Source organism: Xiphophorus hellerii, chromosome 14, assembly GCF_003331165.1.
Source record: "Xiphophorus hellerii strain 12219 chromosome 14, Xiphophorus_hellerii-4.1, whole genome shotgun sequence".
In the NCBI taxonomy this organism is placed as follows: Eukaryota; Metazoa; Chordata; class Actinopteri; order Cyprinodontiformes; family Poeciliidae; genus Xiphophorus; species Xiphophorus hellerii.
This window is the reverse complement of record NC_045685.1, coordinates 6,672,805-6,699,013: the sequence shown is the minus strand read 5'-3', so window position 1 is coordinate 6,699,013 and position 26,209 is coordinate 6,672,805. Positions and strand designations below refer to the sequence as shown.

General features: G+C 37.7%; 1 protein-coding gene and 1 long non-coding RNA gene across 2 annotated transcripts; one reads left to right on the top strand and one right to left on the bottom strand.

The window, feature by feature from the left end:
• Positions 1-279: 279 nt before the first annotated feature.
• LOC116732326 (protein mono-ADP-ribosyltransferase PARP15-like) lies at positions 280-12,233 on the top strand. Its single transcript, XM_032582415.1, has 14 exons — positions 280-517; positions 1,397-1,489; positions 1,646-1,882; positions 1,973-2,197; positions 4,126-4,192; positions 5,439-5,585; positions 5,698-5,757; positions 5,931-6,107; positions 8,800-8,938; positions 9,019-9,074; positions 9,712-10,038; positions 10,154-10,287; positions 10,363-10,540; positions 10,615-12,233. The coding sequence occupies exons 2-14, from the start codon at positions 1,397-1,399 to the stop codon at positions 10,893-10,895; spliced, it is 2,121 nt and encodes a 706-aa protein (XP_032438306.1). The 5' UTR covers positions 280-517; the 3' UTR covers positions 10,896-12,233.
• Positions 12,234-16,376: 4,143 nt separating this feature from the next.
• LOC116732382 (uncharacterized) lies at positions 16,377-17,460 on the bottom strand. The gene is made up of 4 exons (XR_004341765.1): positions 17,355-17,460; positions 16,722-16,772; positions 16,565-16,627; positions 16,377-16,437 (listed from the first exon to the last, which is right to left on the bottom strand). It is a non-coding gene; the product is annotated as an uncharacterized LOC116732382 (long non-coding RNA).
• Between the last annotated feature and the right edge of the window lie 8,749 nt (positions 17,461-26,209).

The window sequence follows — 26,209 nt, the reverse complement described above, 5'->3', positions numbered from 1 at the left end:
TTTAAACGCCCTTTGGCAAATTGCACCTAAATTAATGTATTTATTTCACAGAACCAAAATACCTAGAAGATAAAAAAAAGTAGTTCAAAGTTTTCATAGAATCTTTTGAGGGAATTTATTTACTTCTTTATTTATTGATATTGAGGTGCTATAATTACTATCAAAACAGTCATCATTAACGATTGCATTTCATTACATTACAATTATGATAACGATGTCTATTATAGTTTTATTGCTGTTTTGCAACAGGTGTGGGTTACCAGTGTTGCATATATCGACACCTGGCCAACAGGCGGCGCAAACGCGACCTAAACTTTCCAGCTCCGCCTTGTAACAACTCCACTGCTGTCTTGATTTATGTAAAGATAAGTCTTCTTCCGTCTGAACCAGTCAAAGAAAGAGGCTCAATGCTTCCTCATTTGATGTAGTTGAACAAAAGGAGATTCCGGTAGAGAGTCATATAGTTGGCGGGGGGGGGGGGGGAAAGTTTACTGCTTTGCTTTTAAGGAGAGAGAAGGTAAGAAACAAAATTAATTCCCTAAAGTTTCTTATCCTTTTTTGCTAACTGTTTACTGCGATAATTGTGGCCATCAATTTTTTTAAAAACAGGCACTTTTCTAGGTTTCACTTTCGCCTCTCACTGAGCTCACATACACTGTGGTTAAATAACCCATATTCTAGACACAAGAACCTGTCAGAACATGGAAGGAACAAAGAAAAGCAGAGTGTTGGTGTGTAAATGTGTACTTCAAGAACAGTGTGTGAAGTGCAAAGCAAAGTATCTGCAGTGTCTTCAAATCTTAAGGGGGGGAAATGTGATTAATTAAACTGGAATTGTATTTACCGCATCTAAAATAGCAATATAATAGATTACAAAATAAAATGAAATACATACTGTGTAAAATAATTAGTCAAAAAATTCTCGCTTTATATATTTTTTCATATAGAATGAGATAAGTGAACTATGTTGAAAAACATGTAACGGCTTTTCAAGAGAACTTCATAAAGCTTACCCCTTCACTCCGCCTCTTTACAGTTTTGCACTGACAACTCTGAGAGGTGACTGTGTGCGAACAATTCAGACAAATATTCAATATACATAAACAAAAGGGAAGAATTCTTGCTGTCTTTTCAGCCTCAGCTAAGCAAAGTGTCCTGCAACTATGTGCTGAAGTTTGTACTGGAGTTTACCACGCTAGTCAGAGATGGAGTCAAACTGACAACTTTCTGACTGCAGAGTACTCTTTGCCTCACAGCTACCTCTGAGACTACTGTACCTGTCATGCTAGTCGGGGTGGATGACGTCTGAGCAAAGTCATACTGATGGGCTGATAGGAGCAAGTAAGCCTGTGATGGGCATCCTGAGGCAATAACTATCAAGTGTTTGGCGTTTCAGATGTATTTTCCGGGTCAACAAGCAGCAAGTGGAGCCACTCCTGGAACTGGTTACCAAGTGGAGGTTGTTCAAGGAGCCATTGAGGATCAGCAGGTAAGTAACTGTGTGTCCATGTCAGAATTGCATCAATAAATTCCTCGATACTTTGTTGAGGATGTTTAAGATGTTGAAGTGCATTGTGTTAAACTCTAGATTAAACACGTTTTTACTGGTGTTTAGCTAGTTGAAACATATTTTTTCGTCCTCTAGGACGATGCCATCGTATGTCCTATGATTGGCCATGATCCTCTCTCTTCTCGCATTGGAAAGACTTTGAGCAATATAATTGGAGAACAGCTGAAAGAAAAGTTTAACAAGGAAACAGAAAAGGCGACTCTGCCAGGTGAAACAGTTGTGGTTGACGGCCTACCTGGTCTTAAATGTAAAGCAGTCATCTTCCTCAACCTACTCTGCTGGGATAATAACGAACATGGATCTGCAGTCCAGGTGACGAACTTGTATAAATAATCACACTCCAAATGTTGCCATTGCCGTGTCTTCTTCAAAACTACAACAAAGTCTCCTTGAACTTTTCAGGTGCTAAGGCACGGTGTCAAAAAAATACTAGATAGGTGTAAAATAAGAGGCTACAATTCAGTAGCTCTTCCAATGCTTGGGACTGGGGCTCACCTACGTTTTCCACGTGACATTTCTTCCATAATTCTTCTGGAGGAGACTGGTGTATATGGACAAAACTGGGCCAGCACATCACCCTTCAAGGTTCGAATAATTGTTCACCCGAAAGGTGAAGCATCAAGAGAGGTGAGAGATATTCTGTTTCTTTGAATCAGTCCTTGATTTTTGCATCTTATATCTTGCCATTTTAGTTGATTTCTCTGTGTTTGTTCTCGTTATAGTTATTGTGCACTTGGGACTGTTTAACCATAGTGTTCCCTTCTGTATATTGCTATAGATTCAAGCTTTTGTCTATGTGTCATCTTTTGGCACCTGTTAAGGAAGAATAATTTATAAATTAACTTTGGAAAATAGTTTGGCTCTCTCTTCCTCTGATCCCAGGCCCTCTCAGCGGGCAACGTGCGGCCACAAGGAAAAACAACAAAGCGTGTTAACGTCACAGAGTTACAGAGTTTAATCCCATACAAAGCAACGCATGAATTAACAACAAAACTGCAGAGGAACAGAGATATATATTCATTACCTTATACAGACAAAGACAGACAAGACAGACAAACAAAAAAAAACAAAACAAAGACGCGTCTTTGGAGAGAGCCGATGCAAAAAAGCAAAATAGTGGCAGCTCTCTGAATTTTTAGTCCTGTGCACGAACTCTTATACTGAAGGTGTGTCTTTCCTTTTTAATATATTCAATTAAGGCGTACCTCCGGCTGACCAACTGGAAGCTACCTTGGACACTCAGAGAAACTTAGAAACTCCCCCTAATTTACGCCAAAGATCAAAGGCCATTTGCTCTCTGGTAAAACAAAAGAGCCAACAGCTGCGTCCTGGCCTCCTGGATTCTACGGTCATTTGAGCAAAGAAAAACATGAGATAAGATTTCACAGATACCTGTGAAATCCGAAGTCTCTCCCGTTATCTCTCCTTACATAAATTCTCAGGAGAAACTTAAATCCAGTAATTCTGGTTCAAGGAAAGGTTATCTTCACAAAAACCCCGTTTAGCATAAATCCTGAGCAATTTTCTAATACTAAACAAAACATTTTCATTCAAACAATTTCCATTTGATTCTGATATAGTCACAGATAGTACAATTTTCAAATACATTCATCATTTACTAGATTAGTAGTTCTAAAATGAGATAATACAATCTTCAATAAAAACATGCTATTAATACTTAGAAAAATGTCTTAGAAATTAAATGTTAGTGGTTTCAACATTCTATGTTGTATTCAGTTTTACACCATCCCAGATGTTGGTTCTGGAAGACTTTTGATCTTCTGTGAACCAAACAGGCTTCTCTCCTCCAGGCTCAAGTGATAGTGCCCTGGAGAAGATGCTAATTTTATGGCCTCCTGTTCTCTGACAACACAGCCGGAGACCCATTGAGAGATCTCTTTTGATCTGCATTTGGTTCCTTTTTAAATCCTTAACACAAACCTGTTCAAAATTAAGAAATTTGTTCAAAATAAGAATGTTCAATATACCTTTTACACATGCCGTAAGATTAACTGTATTAAGCACTAAAAATAATCATTTTTCCTCAACACACCCCCAAGAGTCCTGTTTGCACTCCTCTTTTCTTGCCTATCCTCATTAGTGTTCATTGATTGCTTTTTTTGTATCGTCTTTGCTCCAGGGCTTGTGTCTCCTGTTGATTTTCGCTATAAGTCATCTTTGATCATTTTTTATTAAAATCCTGCTCTTCAAACAACCTCTGTGCTTGAGTCCTCCTCTAAGCCTCATCAAGGCTGATATATCATTAGTTGTGCATTTGAAAAACAACTTCATATCACATTTGAGTTTTCAGAAGCGATTTCTACTTGGGGGCACAAGTGGCTCAGTGCGGTTAGATCAGTGTTGATTCCAACTTCTTGAGGCATTTTCAGTAATGGCCAAGGCACTTAATACCAATTTGTATATCATTTTATGAATATGCGTGTGTTAGTGCGGTTGGATGAATTGGCGTTAGTGTAAAGTGCCTCGTGTGGTCAGTATGACTGGAAAAGTATTAAATAAATTCAGTCCATTCACCATTTTATTTTCCTTCACAGACATTTTCATCTGCCCAGGGTGCATGGCATCAAAGAGGATTCACAAGCAACATTTATCCAGCTCAAGGTTGTTTTATTTCAAGACACTCATTTTTTTAAACTCAAGATCCAAAGAAGTATTACACCACTAGCTTTTTCATGCCAGACAAAGGTCAAAACATAAAACCCATGCAAAAAAACAACAACTTTTTTTGCATATGTTAAAATCACTAATTTATTATTGCCATGAGTTCTGTCTTCCATTTATTGCAGATATTACCGACTTGTAAATTCAAGTACTGTATTGACTGTGGTGAGAGAAGAATCAAATCATTTTCACATTACCCGTCTCTCATCTACATTGAAGAAGTAGCTGTTTGTCAGTGTTGTGACGTGATAAAGGAATGTCTATGGTGGCTCCAAAGTCTGAATTTGGTTAATCTTTAACCCTCCTTCATTTTCACTGAGAAGTTTACAGTTTTTTTTTAAATCTGTGAAAGACAACTAAACAATCCTGAGAATGTTATACGTAACGAGCCACTGCAAATTTAGGAACAAATCTTCTCAGGGGCATTTTGAGTTATTAATTGATCCTAAAAGTGTATATGCTAAGCTTTCCAGTGATGTCAAAAGCATGTATCTAAAAAAAAAAAAAGAAATTAAGATATGGCCTTTTAAATGTTGGCACTCTGCAATAAATGTTTTTTTTTTAACTGCTTTTAAAGTTTCTCCGGAAACTTGCTATAGCAACCTGGGTGTCAAAGTCTGCTCATATAACTTGAGTTTGGTGACACCACAAGCATAATTTCAATAAAAAAGTATGCACAACTTTCATTTTAATTCACTGTAACAAAATGTCTCTTTCACTATCATTCTCTTCTGCGCATTAATAAAATCCAGAACTATTGATTTGCTCACATCTGAAGAACTGGGGTGTCTGTGACCTCTTTTTTCTAAAGTGCAGTCTTGTAATCTATTCTCATCAAAGTGCCTGTTGTCAGTCAATGTAGCTCAAAGAAACTCTAGAAAGGAAAAACAAACATTTCTTTCAACTAATGGATTACATTAATAAGTGATTACATTGACAAGTGCTACACTAATATATGAATAGTTGTTTTGTAACTTTGTGGTGGTTTGAGACCAAACTTACCAGGCGGGTCAGGGTGCAGTCAGTGTTTTTTTTCATAAGGGTACAGAACAAAGGAATGAAACAAACCAAAAAATCCACCGTTCTGGAGCTGCAGGTTGTAGCTGAAAGGCCAACAACTTCATTTCAATTTAAATGAAAAACTATAAAGGAAAAACTTGTTTTATTTTACTTTCCTCCTTTACAGGATCCTTTCACCAGTGTACGTCTGTAACGGATGATAAGGTCACAGCCATGATTGGTGGAGTCAAGCTGGAGCTCTACCATGGTGATATCATAAATGCAGGAACTGATGTCATTGTCAACACAACTGACTTCACTAACCATCAGACAGGTAAAATATGATTGATTGGTGGTTGAAATAAACAGACAACACCTAAGAGTTTTATTGATGACTCTATGTAGCATTTCATTAGGTCTTTCATGCTCTGTTGTTAACTGTATAGGTGTCTCCAAAGCAATTCTGAAAGCGGCAGGGCCAAATGTTTATACCGAGTTCACAAAAGGTAAATCTTGAACAAAAATATTACACATGACACATCTTTGGGACATTTGTAGCTCATGCAATCTTTGCAATAGAAACATTTTAAAGTATTACTGTCAGCAGTTTCTAATGGAGTTATTATCCACAATCTGTTTTATATTTCATATCACTTGATGTATATGTGTTTGCTTTTAGTGGGTATTCCAGCAAGCCTCATTTGCACAACAGCAGGAGGGAAGCTCGGGTGTAAAGAAATTATCCATGCCAGGTTCATGTGCAGCACTCAGAGAATCTGCAGCACTTGCAAAGACATCCTGCAGGATTGTGAGAGGAAAGGATTTGGCTCAGTGGCCTTCCCAGCCATTAATACAGGTGTGTGAAATTGTTGGCTTTGTTTTGTTCATTCAAGGTTCTTGGATCAATGCCATCTTGACTAAGCACCTGTTATTTCTTACCCACCAACATATTTCTGTTGCACAGAAATCACAAAAACAGGATCAATTTGGCCTTTTAAAATTAGCACAAAAGGTTTAAAATGTAAATGGGTTGTACAGTGACACAATTAATAGCACAGGTACCTTGCCGCAAAAAGGTTCTGGGTTTGAATCCCAGCCTGGAGTCCCTGCATGGAGTTTGCATGTTCTCTCTGCACATGTGTAGGGGTTCTCTCTGGGTTCTCCAGCTTTCTCCCACAGTAAAACACATGACTGTTAGGCTAATTGGTCTCTCTTAATTGTCCTTAAGTGTATGTGTGCATGCTTTTTTTTCCCCTGTGTGTTTCTGTGTTGTCCTGCAATGGGCTGCCGATCTGTCCAGGGTGTACCATGCCACTTGCCCAATGACTACAAAGACATGCATGTGTAGATGATGCATGGATGGATAGGTGGTTCAAAATGTTACAGACATGTTGAATCGTTTTCTTCCTCTTTGGGTAAGTATTCTGCCTTCCTAAAAGTCTTTATGTGTAGAAATTCTTCCAACTACCAAAGTCGAATTAAAAGAGCAATTCTCAACTACCAACATAACTACTGTTTTTCTTCTTTTCATGGATTCAACCATCCCAAAAAATATTCTAAAAATGTGGACGTTTCTTCAAAAGTAATCTACTGAGTGTATCCGTTCCTGCATTCTCTGATTGGCTTTTACAAAATGAAGCACACCTTTCTGCTACAGTTTCTATTCAGAGGTTTTTAGCCATTTGACAGCCTTTGTAATTATTCAGGGAAGAAATGTACAAATGTACATAATTCATAACCTCATCAAATACATGTTCCTCAAACTACTCAACATCGCCTGTGGATACAAAAACCGGATAGTAGAAGTGGACTAGATGAGGCGAAATATCAGCATTGCTGTCTGAGCTCGTATCTGCTTAAAACATAATCACAAACTTCTGACCAATCACACAACACACCGCATACAGCTCTATGTGAAATAGTTCGTACAGGACATGGTGTTGAGAAGGGGACACTAATGCCACCCTGGGCAACTGCCTAAGTTGCTGATATCAAGAAACCAGGGGAGCCTGCAAGATATTATCGGAGGGTACGCACAAAACTATCATTGCACCTGACCCACACAAACACAGCCACATCCCCAACACGCATAAACCACACAAACCTAACCCACACTGATGAGCCACATGAACACAATGAGAATGGCACAGAAACCTCAAATCAGATCCATACAAGGCCCAACTGTGGCGCACAATGTGACACACACACACAAACTTATATGCCTTCATAGCTTTCTTTTTAAAACAAATTATACTAAAGTAAAACCTATCCGTGTGAGGGGGAGGACGCTGATTCCCTCACTGTCCGATCGTATATCACGGTCTGACAGTGGACAATCGATAGGGTGTCCAGCGGTTCAGTTCTGAAACCACAAAAAGAAAAAGAAAAAAAGAAAAAAGTAAAAGCACACATGCAGGATAAAAAGCTCTGTTGGGGGGTTAATGCAGCCCATCTCAGAACTTTTAACTGGTTAAAAGTCCAGTTATCCAGTTTTACCTAGCTTCCTGGTATAGTCACATAGAAAAGTAAACTGACCAATAACATTCAGGTTTAGGATGTACATGTGCCCACCCCCACAGACGCACACAGATGTGGGCCACAGATAAGACCACTCCCTCCACCACAATTATGTTAATACCAAATGTACAAAATAATAACTACAATAACTATCATTTTTTAATTATTCTGAGGGAAATCTCAAGGTACGCACAGTGCGTGCTGCCGTGCAACTACAGGAGACCTTGCAAGAAACAATCCTGTTTATGTTTCATTTGCGCTACTCAAGGTGGCAGCATGTTGGAGATGCCCTCTTACATTCTTTTTTTTTTTTTTTTTAATCCTTCCTTTAATAACTGAGACATTGAATCTCCTGTGTGGGACTGTCTCCACTCTCCCTGGGTTGCCCCAGAGGTTTGTTTGATAATGCCTCAATCTCAAGTTTAGCCACACATTAGCTTCCTCCAGTGAGTAATGTCTGAGAGGGCTCAGAGCAGGAGCATTGTTTCTACACTTTTAAAACAGAGCTGAATAGGCATTTCAAGTTTGACAGATGTCTGGTGGAGCAAGAGTTGCTACACATATGCGCTCATATCAGTCTCAAACCGTGCACAGATTGGTCAGCGCGCACTCCAGTTCGTGGTGCAAATAACGCCATAGAGAGGGAAAGCATTTGGTCTTAGGGTGCCCAAATGGCTAGCTACGCCACTAGGAACATAGATACCCAGATGCTCATGGATGACAACACTATAAGAGATCCTTTCTGCCTACATGAATCACCATCTAAAAAACATTTGGAAGAAACTTGGACACAATTGGTTACATTTTTTTCCTTTTTGGATTAATGAAGTATTTTTGAGTTGAATCGAACTGAATTGCTCAACTAGGCTGCAGTTATTATTTGATGTCAGGACAAATAAAATATGTGAATTTTGGAAGTTGCAAGTCAGATACAGAACTGTTTCAAGTGGAAAAATTATCCTTCTAACAATGTAAAGAGAAAACAGCTAATAATGCCATGTGAACTTCCATCTCTGTGCTCATTCTTTCAGGACAGGGTGATATGAACTCTGCTGAAGCGTGTAAGGCAATGCTGGATGGTGTGGAGTCGGCTATCAGGGACATGAGACCATATTCTTTATCGCTGATCCGCATCATCATGCTGCGAAAATCGGTCTTCAAGGCTTTTAGGTTAGACGGTGACTCAAAAGCAGCAATGATGTGTTATTCTTTGGGTCATTATTTCTTAACTTCCTGCAATGTTCTGACAGATCGGAGCTGGAGAGTCGCTGTAAACAGGATGTTCGAAGTCACCTACGTACATCAGGTTTGTTTTCAATGTATACCATACTCATATGTTTTTTTTTAAATTTCTTGACACAAAGATGTTATGAAAACTAAGTAATTCCAACATATCCCTTTATCAGACGAGGAAAATTATTTAAAAAAAAATTCAAAGTACTTCACAGAAAAAAAACCATTAAAATTCACTAAAATTAAAGGAATTCTATAAAAAAAATTTGACTATGTATTTAAAAAAAAGATACCGAATGGGATACACAGTTTCCCAACAAGTCCTGGATCTGCTCTTTGAACTACTGTATTCCTAGTGGGATGGATCTAAAAGCTTTCCAAAGGGAGGCATCCAGTGGGATCCTCATTCTTTGAATCTTTTCAATAAGAAGTGGCAGCAGCATCAAACCAAGCTGTCACTACAAGAGGGAACTACTTATTCTTTTGGGTAAAGGTGGCTCCTTCACTTTCAATGACCTGGGCCTCTCAAACCTATTTGCAGTCCTCATCGGTCATAGCGTATGCCATCAAGTCGATGCCCCACATCAGGGGTGCCATTTTAGAATTCATGTATTTATTTAATATGGACAATATAAATATGTTAGTGTAAACCAGATGGATTGTGTTTAAGTGTTGTAGCACACATACTGATTTGAAATGCCTGTCCATAGGAAGAACAACTCACTCATCACCACAAGACCAAACCCTAACATTAACGTCTGGGCCCGGAGACTTACAGGTGATCACTGGTGGTCCCAGTGCCACAAAGGAAAAGGGGAAATTGACCCTTAACATGCAGTGTGCAATGAAGGATAGAAATGCACAATGGCAGAACCTCAGCTTGCATGGTGAAGAAGATCAGCTGAAGAAAGTATCCATGTTTCTGGATGTGGAGACACGTGATGGCTGTATGTATAAATTAAATTTAAATGCCGAAAAAGCTGCTGAGTGTGATACAGACAATACACTCACTATGAAAAACAAGGCATCTGAAATTGGTAAGTATCATATAGTAGTATTAATTTTGCCATATATTTATTCAATACCTATCAAACTCATTTTAGCATAAAATATGCCAAAATTTACAATTAGATTGTGTGGCTTCTGCTTTAGCTTTGGAGTTACCACCACACTGGGAACTAATGAATGGAGATGTCTTTAAAAAGGTAGCATTGCAGCCTGACTCGCCGGAGTATCAGGAAGTAGCTGAGGGTCTCCATAAAGCTACTAACTATTACATTCACAAAGTAAGTGTGCTTTGACAAAAAGATAACAAAATTATCCCAGCAAAAACAAAATGTGAGTAATTCTTTGGGACGCAGATTGAGCGAGTGCAGAATGTCTTCCTGTGGCACGCCTTCAGCATCTGCCGGCGCCGTATACTTTCCAAGAACGGCGGAGCAGACCTGGGCGAAAAGTTTCTCTACCATGGCACATCTGCAAAATCATGCGACACCATCGAAAGAGACCGATTCGACAGGAGTTACGCAGGACAACATGGTAAGTATGTAAAAAAAAAGTCAATTTCTCAATCAAAAACAATTGAAGCAAAATGACATTTAATTTTCTTACAGCTGCTGTATATGGAAGAGGGGTATACTTTGCTGTCAATGCAAGTTATTCAGCTGACAAGTACTCCCCCCCAGACGAAACAGGCCTAAAGCGACTGTATGTGGCTCGTGTTATTACTGGCCGCTACACAGTTGGTAGTTCCACCATGAGAGCCCCCCCTCCTCGAGGTGCAGACCCTACCGACTGCTTCGACAGCTTGGTAAACAACAAGAAGCACCCCAGCATCTTTGTGATCTTCCGTGACGACCAGGCCTACCCAGAGTACCTCATCACCTTCAGTTGAGTAAAATCAAGGACACTTGGATGGCAAGAATCGTTTCTCAACTATCTCAACTTTAAATTGATGACATGTTAACCTATGTGATGTATAGTATACATTACGTTACATAAGTGTTTGAAAACACAACTGCCCTTTATAGAAAAATTGCTCCAGTTGAGACAATTCTAAAATTGAGAACTGGGGTTAAATGCTCTTTTAATGACATTTCAGTATGAAAATAACAATTTTTAGATAGGTTCCTCCATCTACCTACCTAATATGCACTAAAGAAACATGCTCTGAAGTATTTGCTTATTTATTAGGATTCCCATTAGTTTCCACTGAGGTGATTATGAATCTTCCTGGATTACAACTGATTAAACACAAAAATATGCATACAACTGTCGTGAAAACTGGCATAGGGTTGTGAGATCTTTCCAGGTACACGCAGAAAACAGAGCTTAAAGGCCTGAGAGAAATAAAGTAATCTTGCAGTTTGATTTAAGTATAATTAAAGATACATAAATATATATATGCACATTTAAACACTGAATGATTTTCTGAAATGTATTTTTGTATTTCAATCTGTAATGCTTATAAAGACATGATGATTATGATTGCTAATTATGTATGTGATTTACGATTATGGTTGATAATTAACAATGAGATTTATAGGAACATGCTGATTTAAAAACATACTTAAAGTTATGAGGAATGTAAATGATAAATGATAGCATGATTGTGTTAATGATTTATAATGAATTAACAGAAATGTGTTGATTTAAAGTAATGGGTGAGGTCCTGTTCTCAGGCTGTGTCGCAATAGGCAAGCTGAGCAGAGCGAAGGAGTAGGTGATTTTTAAGGAAGTCTGCCAGATGGCCTGATGAAAAGGGGAAGTTCACATGATGTTTAGCGCTGTGAGTCACGCAGGGGCTGATGGTTGGGAAAGGTTGGGACTTTCCACTGACTCATCGAACGTTCGAGAAGTCATGTACACCATCTCCCCCATACACAACCATAGGCTGAGATAGTATAAAAGACGGCAGAAAGAGGAACAGACCGTTCTTAGTCCGCGTTGTGAGGACGAGTCAACAAGAGGACGCAGAGGAAACATCAGCAGAGGACCGTACCCTGGAGCTACGGGGAAGTTGAGACTTCGCGCCGCCAAGAAGGGACAAGATCCATCATCCCCCAGCCCTGGCTCCTGATTCTACAGCCGACTCTGCCTCAACCCAACGATCTCAAACCAACCGCAACAGACTTGGAGAAAAGACAAAGATCCCTGGAGGGATGAAGAATTGAATGTTCGAAGGACAAGGACCAATTCAACTTTGCTTCTATTCTAAAGAGGATTTTACTACACAAGGACAAAGACCCTGAACCAAGGAATTAAAGACTTCTGTTGCCAAGATCAACTGCCATCTGGGTATGAGTTGAACTGCTCCCCAAAAGCCTCTCTCAGTTTATTAGTGACACAGGTCAGGGAAGGAAGTTAGGATAAAATGTTTGGGTTATGTTGATTTTATTATTTTGAATTAGTATTGTAATCGTTAATAATTAATCTGTATGTCACTTATCCCTGCTAAAGCTTGCTTAATAAATATATCTTTTTTTAAATTTTGTAGAGGTTGGTGGACATTGAAATTAATTGAGTAATTGGTTATTTTAGTTTCTCCAATTAAAGTAAAATTAGTGTACATGATTCCAGTAATGTGGTGGCTTCGGACTTTCCTTTAGTGAGTGTAAAAATAACGACCCTGGGACTTGAATCTAAGTCACTAAATCTAATCTAGCCGTTTCCAAGTGCAGGTTATTTAAGAGAGGGGGCTACCGTTAACAGAAGTGGTTATTGGGACTACGCAGCTGTGAGGGCTACTCAGTTGACTGTTTCTTAACTGTAGAGGGTCGTAACTTCTGGATCGAAGGTAGTTAGAGCTAGACGAGCCTCTCTCGCCACCAGTTTAAACAGATTATCTCTCATAGATCTCCTTTGGGGTAAGACCCAGGTCTTAGAGATATTCCGGACCTGTTAGACAGAGAACTGGTCAGTAGTCAGCTCAGGGGAGTTGTGAGGAGTGGGCGGGGCTGACTATTGCTAGAGTAACGAACACAACGCATAAGAACATTTAAACAATAACATATGACATGCACAAGATTAGTCAGACGTCACACTTTACAAATTACACACATGAACACAGATTTAAAAAAATAAAGATTTAATGAAAATAAGATTTCATTGTTCTTTTAAAAGAATATGTGATTCTTAAATTATGTGTTTAGCCAATTCATTTCATTCCTGAATTGCTCTGTAGACAACAGATTTTTTTTGTTACAAATTTGTCTTGGTACATTTACAGTTAATTTTGTCTTACATAGACACTAGTAAAATAACTAACTAGTCTAAAATGTGCTACAAGCTATAATGTTTTGAATTCCACAATTACTCAGTATAATATTTTAATTCAGACCACCAGGGCATGTTGCTGTTTTTAATCAAAACTTTCAGAGTTTTCAAGTTTTCGTCTTTCCTTCATGCTAATGATAATATTTAATAATAATATTGTGACTAATGATTTATTCTACATGTTGATTATCCTTCAGACTCTTTGTCTAAACAGTGTTTAGAAACTCTAAATCAGGGGTGGCCAATCCTGGTCCTCGAGGGCCGGTGTCCTGCAACTCTTAGATGTCTCCCTGATCCAACACACTTGAATCCAACAGCTGAATCACCTCCTAAGAACAGTCAAGTTCTCCAGAGTCCTGCTAATGACCTCATTATTTGACTCAGGTGTGTTGAAGTAGAAATACATCTAAAATTTGCAGGAGACCGGCCCTCGAGGCCTGGAGTTGCCCACCCCTGCTCTAAATGGTAGAGATTTTATTCAGAATGTCAAGCAGCCGACTCACAACAGAAGACTCATCCTTGGCTTTGTATTTACTTATGGTTTGGCCTCTGTTGTTGACTTGGCTGTGTCTGACCTCTAATATGTGTCTTTTCTAATATCACTGGTTTGATCCAACGGGAGCACGCGGTTCGAACTCTCAGGAGGTGCCTTCTAACCCCTGAGGTGTTTTTAACCAAACTTTCTCTGTTGTTGTAACTGATCCCTGTGATTCAATGGTCAGTCACTATTTCAACACACGGGACCATGTAGCTCCACTATTCTCAAAAAAAGCTTTTAATAAACGAGTATGCCCATGGAAAACTAAAGACATCAAGAAGCTCAACAGAAATTTCCAGAAAAGCAGAGAGGAAATGGAGGAAAAACAGATCAACAATCGACTACTACACCATGCACACACAGCTTAATATATTCAATTCTGCTGTCAGAAATTCCAGAAATGCATAGTTTACAAAAAAACAGTCACAAAAATAATGAAAAGTTTTGTTTTTAACCATTGATAAAATGATCAAACCTGACTTTACTGCTTCTTCAAATACTCTAACTGACTCTCTCTGTGAACAGTTTGCAAATCACTGTAGAGGCTAGTATCAATTAGAGCTAACATTTTAGCTTTAAAAATGTTAGTTAGCTTTTTAAAGCTAATGTTTTAGCTTTAAAAGCTAACACTTTTAAAGGTAAAATGTTAGCTTTTTAGTTTGTTAGTTGTAATTGAGCTCAATTAGAGCTAACCTTTAAAAATGTTAGCTAACATTTAAAATGTAGAGCTAGCTAACATTTTAGAGTTTTGTCTGAGTATTTTGCTCAGACAAAACAGTATTTTGTCTGAGCAAAATACTGTTTTTAAATCTTCTTTTTTTAATTTTATAGATTGTTTTTGTATTAATTTTGAAACATTGTAATTTGACTTATTCACTTAAATATTTTGGCCCAGATGTCATTTAAATTAGTTTTTGTTGCCCTGTGATTAATGAAAACTTTAACACGTCTCCAGTGTTTGTAATACAAAATTCATTTCTCACTGCTGTTTATCTTTAAATCTGTTGTTTGATTTACTTAACTTTAGGCATAAAGTTAAGTAAAGTTATGGCTACAATTACTTGGCAAAAATAGCTTTTTATTTTAATTTTTTTAATGAAAGGTATGTACCTTTCATTAAAAAAATTACCTTTCATTAATTTTAAAATTACCTTTCATTAATTTTTTTAATGAAAGGTATGTACCTTTCATTAAAAAAATTAAAATAAGAAGCTATTTTTGCCAAGTAATTGTAGCCATCTGGACATCCATCACATTTTACCTTGTTTTTGTTTTGTCATTTTCACAATCTATAGCTGGAAGGCAATTTGTTTAACTCTGTAATATTACATAACTCACTTGACCAAATCTTGAATTATATCTCAACTATCTATCTCGTTTTAATATTTACATTATATCTCAATTGACATTATTTTAAAATATATACTCAGAGTAGAGTAAATATCAAGAATATCTCTTGGAATAAATTCCATCAACATTCAGCATCATCAGTATCCAGAGGTCGATTTCACTTCAGAATAAACGGCTGCATCAGCTGCTGCTGGACTGGACCTTCCTGTAAATACACAGAGGAATCATAGAAGAGTTCATGGAGTGGCACAAATGTGAAATAGATCTAAACCATATAGATAGCATTTTGTTTGAGCCTTGTAAATAATCAACCAATAATCCATTTAAAACGCCAAAGCAAATACATTTCCTATCTTCATTAAGTGTTTGGGTTGTGACAGGTGACCTGGATGTTTTTATCCAACCGAACCATTAGTATACGGGCTATTTTCACAGCTGATAGTTCGGTAGACAATTCGATTAGGGACAAAAATTTAAAAATTTTCAGCTGGTGCGGTTTGGTTTCACACTGCACTGTGTCAAACAATCTAAACCCTTTGAAAAACCTTTTCACCCCCTCGCCTGTGGTGGCGCTGCACCAAGAGCTACTGAAGAAAATGACAGGAAAACTTCAGAAGAAGACATGAGCGTACTTCCTTCTTCGCAAAATGCAAACAATAATGAAGTAGGGTCAGATTTTAGTGGTAGGTAAAAGACCATGAGCAAGGGGTAGACTTTCACGTATGTTTTGGTTCTATTTACCCAGAATGCCCTGCGCTATATATCACTTCCTGCTTTTGGTGCGGTTTTTGATCCGCTTGCGTCCACATATGGATTAGAACAAAGTTTACCTCAACTGAACCTAGTCCTAGATTTTTAGTTCACTGTTTTGGTCCGCATCAGAGTTTGATTGATCATTCACACCCCCCTAAACGAACCGAACTTTCTAGGCAAATGAACTAGAGGTTGATTAAAGCGGAGTAAGCCGGGGTGATGTGAATGCACCTATTGTGCAAAGCTGATGATATACTGTTTAGTACATAGTGTAAAACTGAAATCATGGCAGTTTCCAAACAAGCTGAAACATCTTCTAGCTCAAAATAGCATAAAGTTGATGAAAGATGTTGAATCTGAACCTGTAGTCTACACTAACAATTCATGAAGGCTTTATATATATATTTCTGATCATTTATAACCGATGGTGTCCAATAGTTACTGTTTCTGCTGATTGTACCTGCAGCTCCTGCTCTCACATCAGAATAAACGGTGCCCTCCTCTGGTTCACGATGGCCCCCTGAATAATGATTTATGTACATTATGTTAATAAATACTAAAGACAAAAAATTAATTTATGATTTTCAAGAAACAAACTGTCCTTTCAGAAGACAGTTTTTTAACCCCTCGATGTTGGAGGAACTCACTTTTGTTTCCGGAGTTTTTAAATTCAAGGAGAGAGTAGGTGACGTGTTGGTCGTCGTTTGCATCTGAAACAAACCAAGACTTAAATTCAGTCATTTGGAATTGGCCTGTTTTCAGCCTGGTGTTGGATGTTTCAGTGTTTCAGCAGGTAAACTTCACCGTTTACAGGATCTTCAGAGGGTCTCATTGAGTCATACAAGTCAGATGTACCTGAAGTTAACAAATAAGATGCAAATTATCTCCTGTCACAATTATAGCAATTCAATTTATTCCAGTTTGGCTTTTTTAAATCAGAATTTAATAGTTGAAAATTAAATACAAATAAAATCAAGCTTAGTATTTCTTTCATAATTCAGTCACTGGAAGCTAAACAAAAGTTAAAATTGTTGCTGAAACTAATCATTTCATAATGTTTTAAAAATACTATCAACTAATGATACAGATATATTTAGTACTGAACATGTACAGGAGAGCTGTACTCATTAGTTTCAGTTTGGCTGCCTGTGTGATTTGAGTCGGAGCCAAGACCTCTGCTCTCTGACCGGGCCGACCAAATAAACACAATACATTAAAAAAACCCAAAAAAACATGAAAATTAAATGCATTGTAAAGATATTTTTTGTGTGGATGAGAGCAAATGAAAGAGTTTTACAGACACGAGGAAGACAGGATCTGAAAAATGTATTTATAGAAACATGATGAGTTGTTCAAAGATGTTTTTTTCTGGTTTTCAACACAAGATTGATGTCAGCATGACACCATCTATACGTCATTAGAAGATGCAGGTCTGACCTTTGAACCTTATGAAGCGAATCAGAAGCAGCAGGAGAACAACGAGGACGATTCCACAAACCGGTCCGACGGCCCACATTACAGGAAATGAAGAGCTGCTCTGTTTTGAAACAGCTGTTGTAAAATAAGAAAACAATGCATCTTCATATTTATATGAGTCTAGGTTTTCACAATTATTCATCTCATCATTAAAAGATTTACAATGTTATACTGACCTTTAACTGCCATCCAGCTCTGAGGTGAAACTTTTCCTGAATGTTCACACTTGTAGAAACCTTCATCTGACTGAGACACTGCAGAGATATTCAGCTCTCCTCTGCTGTCATTTTGGATCAGTTTGTCATTATGATAGAAAATCACATTAGAAAGTTGGTTTTCTCCTCTCAGTCTGCAGCTCAGAGTAACAGAAGCTCCTTCAGTCACAGGATGGACGGGGCTCACCAGGAGAAGATCTTCATCTGTAAACCAGTCAGAGAAAATTAAGCTTCAGTCACAAATCAGCTGCTGGAGACAATTAGAGAAAGTTATGGAAAATAAACTGAACATACATTTTGTTTGACATTTTATGTTTTTTTCCCCACAATGTTCAATGAATTTAACAGAAACTACAGACCACACAGTTACTGACAACCTAGGAAGCAACTTTTTGATGATGAAGAGAAGTAACTTGAATTTAAAAGTACAGACTTGCTTAAACTGTGTTGAAAGAGAAAAGAAATATTGAGATTTTTCCAGTAGAGTAAAAATTTTATCAAAAGATAAATAAATGTTACATTTTGAAAAGACTTGATAAACTAAATGTATAAATGAGCACTATGATTCCAAAAACTGTGGAAATCAAAATCCACAAATGTTTTCAAAGTTTGGGTATAATTTATTATCTGATCTTTAAAACTATTCTGAGAGGCTCTGAGTTATTTATAATTATTCTAAACATATATTTTCTTCTTCTGTGATCATCTGATTGAATTTAAACTAGGCTGTCTGGAAAAGGTTCTCATTCACTTTGAAATTACTTGTATATTTATTTTTAGTTTTTGAAACATTGAGCAGTTAATTTTATGAGAAGCTGCTACAATTAATCAAAACCACACATAATAACATACGTTGAAAACTGATGTTGACTGCATTGCTGAACTCTCCTGATCCAGACTCACACCAGAAAACTGATTTATGGGACCAGGTTCTGTTGAAGGTACATGAAGATCCAGTCGTTGACCACCAGGTGGAGCAGTTGTTGATGTGAAACAGATAACCTGATTCTGTGAACTCCCACACTCTCCACTCAGTAGAGTTTCCTCCACAGTTCAGAGTCACAGACTCAGAGATGAAGTGTTGCTCTCTGTCAGGACTCACTGAGAGAGACGCTGCTGGATGAGGATCTGAAAAACATCATGGAAAAAAGAATCAATACAAACAACAGAACAGGAAAATCTTTTCTTTGTTCAGATTTAAAAAAAAATTGTAACATTTTTGCAGCATTGTTCTTATAAAAGGTGGAAAAACGTCTTTATCCCAAAGACATAACTGTGTGTTTGATATTTTTGTTCCTCACTTCTCACCTCAGTGGTTTTTAACTGTCTCAGCTGTCCAGCTGTTTATTTAATCCTCTGAACAAAAGCCTTTAAACACACATTGATAGTTGATCATGAATGAAAAATACAGCAACTGAATTATTTTTTACAGCATCTCCAGTGATTATCCCATCAATATCTCTTCTTTTTCCACTCTTTACAAATGCTTCCCGCAGTTTTTATATTTTATATATTTATATTTAAATCAAATGTAGGGCATCTGATTTGGACGCCTGATCAAACGTCCAGGAGGCGTCCTGACCCCTGACCCTGAGGGGTCAGGTTTTCCTCCCAGGACACATTGGAGGGTCTATGTTTGTCTGCTGGGGGGAGGGAAGTCTGGGCCTCTCTGTTTTTGATTGGACGATATGGCTGAAAACTTAAGACAATATAAAAGTTTCATATCAGTCAATATCAATAATTACTGCTTATTTTTGTTTTAATATTCTAAAGACTGAAAGACTGGCAAAGTGACTTTTCCTGTTTTTTCCTTCATCACTCCTCTCCATTTTGTTTTATTTTTAATGTTTTTTATGAGGCTTGTTACTCAACAGGTTGTTGCTAGGTAACCAGTGAGTTAGTTGATGCCACCCACCAAGCTTAGTTGACCATGAGAGGTTGAGCGGTAAAATCCTTTCCTCTGCCTACATCTCCCAGAATGCTGTGCGGTTCTGCATTGGATTTCAGTGAAATTATTTAATATTCTATCAGATGTATTATTTATTGACATTGACCTCGTCTATTGCAATACATACTGTTAATGATTTATTGTCCAGCTCTTATGAATGGAAATTAAATCTATTTTCACCACTGGATAAATTTCTGTTTGGTAAACTAAATCTTTAATCATACAATCTAATTTTACAAACTTCTGTGCAGCAAAACCTCAAACATGTGATCAGTGGGATGTCAGGTTGATCAATAACAAGATATAAGTTTAGTAATAGAACAGAAACACACTGACCTTTAGACCAGATGAACTTTGGTTCACTGTACAATGTAAAATATTCTGGGTTTCCTCTTCCAGCTCTACATACAAAACCTGCTGGGTGTTTCTGTCCATGAATGATGATGGAGTTATTTACAGTCCCACTGATGTTACCAGGCAGTGGATCATATCTGTAGTTGTACTTTGTTTGATCAGGAACAGCTTCATACCAGTAGAACCTCCATCCTGCAGACCAATGTTCAACCTCACAGCTCAGAGTCACTGAGGCTCCAAGATTCAGCCATGATTGAGACACAGTCAGGATGGACTCTGGTGCTGTTGGAATGAGAAACAGTTTATTTGTTTATTTTTAATAATAAAAACCTGATAGAGTCACATTGTGAGCAATGAAAGACAGTGACATCTCCAAACAAGTAAAAGAAACATTTAAAAGGAACCAATCAGCTTTCTTAAAATTGAAACATACATAAAAAAAACCATTAAAAGTTGTGCAATGTTATCAAGCTGATTATTATGTCTTTCAACATTAAACAGAACTCACAGGTAAACATTAATGTCATTAATTAAGATGGACAACATGGGATCAACCTTTAAAGTCAGAAGATAAAAACATTTAAATAAACCTACGGTTTATGGTGATGTTGACTGCATTGCTGAACTCTCCTGATCCAGACTCACACCAGTACACTGCTCTGTGGTACTGGGGACTGATGAAGGTACATGAGGATCCAGTCATTGTTCCCCAGGTGGAGCAGTTTGATAAATCTGGCTCAAAGTATGATTCTGTAAACCTCCTCACTCTCCAGTCAGCAGAGCTTCCTTTGCAGTTCAGTTGGATTTTCTCATCAGTGAAAAGTTTCTCTCTGTCAGGACTCACTGTGAGAGACGCTGCTGGATGAGAATCTGGAGAACAAGAAACACAGATTTTAAAAAATCAAGAGAAAATCAACTTGAAATAAAACCATTTCTATGTTTTTGAGGATGTTTTCCTCTTCACAGATTTCAACAAGTGCAGTACTGCACTCTAGGAAACATGGGGGGAAAAATTCCTTTTGCGTTCCCTTGCAATACTGTACTGGTCAGTCATGCAGCATAATTGAATACTGTAAGCCTTTCTTACGGTGGCCGCCGTACTGTCTCCATAAGGTTGAGGATGTTTTCCTCTTCACAGATTTCAACAACTGCAGTACTGTTGAAATGTTTTTCAACATTTATAATTCTGTAAACCTCCTCACTCTCCAGTCAGCAGAGTTTCCTTTGCAGTTCAGTTGGATTTTCTCATCAGTGAAAAGTTGAGATTTTTCCATGAATGTTAATATCTCCTTGTGAAATATCTGAAGTTTTATATATTTTTCTTTAGGATAGAAAGGCACCAAAAACCTATGATATAAACAGAAACTTTCCATAAGTAGGAAAGAAATAAAAATACATCTTAATTTGGACTTTTTCTGAGTTATTATTGCGGGATAATAATCCATCTGACAGTTTTGATTGTGTCTCTGTTATGCTGGTTGTCTGAATGGTTTAAAGGGCCGTTTTCATGTTCAGTTCCATCTCAACCTTAGCAGACATAAATATGCAGTGAATAAATCGACTTTCAATCAGTTTTTTGCACCAAAGACTTAATAATAATAAACACTTTTTATTATTATAAAACAAATTTTGATAATTAATTAATTGATAAACTGAAGTCTTTAGTTTATCAATTAAATCTTGTATATTTTTTCCAGGACCAACATTTGAATCAGTAACTACTTTTTGCACAATTTGTGTTCATGAATGAGAACAAGATTCTTTTCTAAGGCTGCTGCCAAACTCCAGACTCTAATTTATTGTGAAATGGGATTTTTTGCATACATACAGGTCGGATGAAGGTAACCTAGTGGTACAGATTTAAAATGATCAGATACAGATCCGATTTTTAACCACATATCACGCCTGGATCACATTGGAAAAAATCCAATCTGTGTTGTTCAGACTGTCATGAAAACATCAGAAACAGGTCGCATAAGAGCAAAAAAAAAAAGAAAAATCTTATTTGGGTCACTTCTGGCAACAGTGTGAACGTAGACTTAGTTTATGAGCATTGGTTTCAGCAGATGATCACACATATTTAGTTAAAGTGAATGAAAGAAGATTACTTCATTAAGTAGAAGCACACTGACCTGCAGACCAGACAAATTTTGGTTTACTGTAATCAGTCAAATCCTCTGGGTTTCCTCCTTGAGCTCTACATGCAAATCCTGCTGTTAGTTTCTGTTCATGAATGATGTGGGAGTTCCCATTGATGCCACCAGGCAGTGGATCATATCTGTAGTTGTTCTGTGACAGATCAGGAACAACTTTATACCAGTAGAACCTCCATCCTGCAGATGAAGGTTTAACCTCACAGCTCAGAGTCACTGAGGCTCCAGGACTCAGCCATGATGGAGACAGTCAGGACTGACTTTGGAGCATCTGTTGGAAAGAGAAACAGTTAAGTGGTTTATTTTTCTACTAGAGTCTCATTGCAAGCATTTTTAAGATAATAACATGTCTAACGATTTGATAGGACCCACTCAGCTTTTTTAAAATGGAAACATACATGCTACTGAGAAAAAAAAAAAAAAAATCAAGTTGTGTAATGTTATCAAGATGATTATTATGTTCGCCAACATGAAATTAAGAAGCAGAAGCTAACGATCATCTATTAAGATGGACAACATGGCATCAAACTTTAAAGTCAGAAGATAAAAACATTTAAATAAACCTACATTTTATAGTGATGTTGACTGCATTGCTGAACTCTCCTGATCCAGACTCACACCAGTACACTGATTTATGGGACCGGCGACTGATAATGGTACATGAGGAACCAGTCATTGTCCCCCAGGTGGAGCAGTTTGATAAATCTGGCTCAAAGTATGATTTTGTAAACCTCCTCACTCTCCAGTCAGCAGAGCTTCCTTTGCAGTTCAGTTGGATTTTCTCGTCAGTGAAAAGTTTCTTTCTGTCAGGACTCACTGTGAGAGACGCTGCTGGATGAGAATCTGGAGAACAAGAAACAGATAAAAGAAATAAAAAAAAATCAACCTGAAATAAAACCTTTTCTATCTGTCTGCCTCCTACAAGCAACCTTTAGTGACGTTTGTCGAATATCAATGACATGCAGGATGAAGGCGACCTGGTGGTACAGATTTAAAAAGATCAGATATGAATCAGATTTTGAACCACATATCCAAGTCACCTGGATCACATTGGAAAAAATCCAATCTGTGCTGTTCAGACTGAAAAGATCAGATACAGGTCGCATAAGAGCAAAAAAAAAAAATTGGATTTGGTCACTTCTGGCAACAGTGTGAGCATAGGCTTAGTTTAACATGTTACACACACTTTTAAGTCAAAAATGAATATTGATTTCAGCAGATAATCACACATTAACTTAAACTGAATGACAGATCATTAGTTCATTAGTTTGAATCACACTGACCTGAACACCAGACAAACTTTGGTTCACTGTAATCAGTCAAATCCTCTGGGTTTCCTCTTCCAGCTCTACATGCAAATCCTGCTGTTTGTTTCTGTCCATGATTGATGATGGAGTTCTCTACAGTCATATAAATGCTACCAGGCAATGGATCATATCTGTAGTTTTTCTGTGGTAGATCAGGAACAACTTTATACCAGTAGAACCTCCATCCTGCAGATGAAGGTTTAACCTCACAGCTCAGAGTCACTGAGGCTCCAGGACTCGGCCATGATGGAGACACAGTCAGGACTGGCTTTAGTGCTGCTGAAAACAGAATTATTGATGTATTAATCATCTTAAAACTGTGCAAAATGAGACAGACTCAACACAGAAAAACACATTTCAATAGGTAGATTTTGTTCCATCAGCAACTGAAGAAAGAACTGAAATGTTTTTCATATTGTTAATATGTATTTATATTTTTCTAGGACTCAAAGAGCCTCCACTTCATAGTTAGACTCCTGCATCATAAGGAAAAATATTATCATTTTCTGTCACTGTGTGTGGAGTTGGAAAAAAATTAAATAAAAAAGGCAAATCATCCAGTTGGAGACGGAACCTAATCATGTATCATGTTATTTACAAAGTGGATTATAGACAAAGTCGGTGTTTTAAAGTGACCGTTAGAGATCTGATCTCAGTCATGCAAATGATATGTGGGCAGAGCTGAAAAAGTGTGTCAGCGGTGTGTCCTACAGTGGTCCACAATACCAGGAAACTGTGGTGAGGAACTTTGTGAAAAGACACAAAAATAATCTGACCCAAGATAAGCAATTTAAAAGACAATCCATCAAACATTAAGAACACGGATACAAAGGCCTAAATTTGAAGACAAAAGCATATCAACTGAACCTTGACTGAAAAAGGTGAGAAAAATGTTAAGATTCATTCATTGTCACTTCAAAATGTGGTTTGAACTTTTACTATGTTCAGTGTTAATGTCTGATGATTTTCATCTGATGTGATAAAGAAATCCACAACAGGGTATAATTCAGTTTTAACAATCTAAAGCATTAACTTTTGAACCATCTTAATAGTTTCAATGATCAGTGTTCTGCAGGATATAACACTGAACTATTCAATGATATATTATATTTTAATTATCATTCTCAGTGCTTTGAGAATAACAGTGTTGAGAATGACATATGACTGAGAATGTGATTATTAAATGATTATTATAGTATTTCAATATAGTCAGTAGCTGCCTTTCCATAGACCACAAAACTGCACAAATTAAAATGACAAAAATACATTCGCTTAATGGAAACATGCCAATGTTTGGCACAAAAGTCCTTTGATCAATAGCTGGATTTTTTGGGGGGTGGGGTCAGACAATGTTAAGCTCCACCAGAACTCTCTCAACATCTATCTTGAATCCATTCGTTTGTTCAATCGGCGACTACAATTTCCCCAAAATGCCTCATATGGAGTCTCTTCAAGTATAACGGGCTTGTTGCTCCAGCGCCTCTCGCAGCTATTTATAGTTCAAAAGATCAAAGGTTCTCTAGATGCCAAGTTGCCAGTAAAACACACTTCTTTTTTTCTCCCAACAGGAAAACTCATTGTATTAATCCCAACAATAATAAAATAAAATAAAAGTAGTAATAAAAGTAGTTTAAGTGCAGGTAAAAGTTGTCTGAGTTTCCCTGAGACAACTTTTAACTGGTGTGGCATGAAGATGAATGAACAGGAGACATAATTGAATCAAATGTTGATGTCAGTCAATATTCACAGCTCTAGTCAACAATAATGAGAGAAGATTTTTGTTTTACCTGTAAGTTTTCCACAGCAGAGGAGCAAACTGGGAACTAAAGCAAAATTTACAATTTGTTAGATATGAATAAAAAACCCCCAAAACAAACAAAAAACACATGTAATAAATTTACTGCTATTTTTTTTTACATACGTCTGGAGGAGCAGCTATGCATATTTTAGATCCAACAGTGTGGGTTAAATTGGGCTTTTAGTACATTTATTTATTTTACTTTGTTAAAGGGGCAGTTGACTTTAATCAACATTATAGAAGTTGAATTTTCCTGAATTTGCGGAAATAAGCTAATTTTCATTGATTATCTCTTTGGCAATCAATGTAGTTAAAACCAACATAAAAATAACAGAACTAAAATCACAGGATTTACAACAATAATATTACAAGAATCAATACATTTCATGAACGAAGAAAAGCAGAGTCATTTTGATCCTGTTGGTTCTAATGGAGACATTGTTGACCCACTTCAAGCCAGTTCCTTCATTGAATCTCAAAGGCTTTAAACTTTGGGCATCCTATTACAGCGAGGAGGTCATAAAGCACAATCTGTATATGTACAGAATGGGCAAAAGAGATCTGCAATGTTTAATTTCCTCCACATTCCTGTAAGATTATGTAGGTATCTGAGTCGCCATGTTTCAGAGACTGAGATTCTGGCAGCAAAGTTCCATTGATCCATCCATCCATTTTCTTCCACTTTATCCGGGGTCGGGTCGAGGGGGTAGCAAATTCAGAAGGGAGGCCCAGACTGCCCTCTCCCCAGCCACTTGTTCCAGCTTCTCCGGGGGAATCCCAAGGCATTCCCAGGCCAGCCGAGAAACATAGTCCCTCCAGCGTGTCCTGGGTCTTCCCCGGGGCCTCCTCCTGGTGGGTCTTCGCCGGAACACCTCACCAGGGAGGAGTCCAGGAGGCAACCTGACCAGAGGCCCGAGTCACCTCAACTGGCTCCTCTCGACTTGAAGGAGCAGCAGCTCTATTCAGAGTCCCTTTTCAACCACCTCAGCAACCTCGTCCTTAGAGATTGGAGAGCCCAACCCAGCCTCCCCAAGCTCAGCT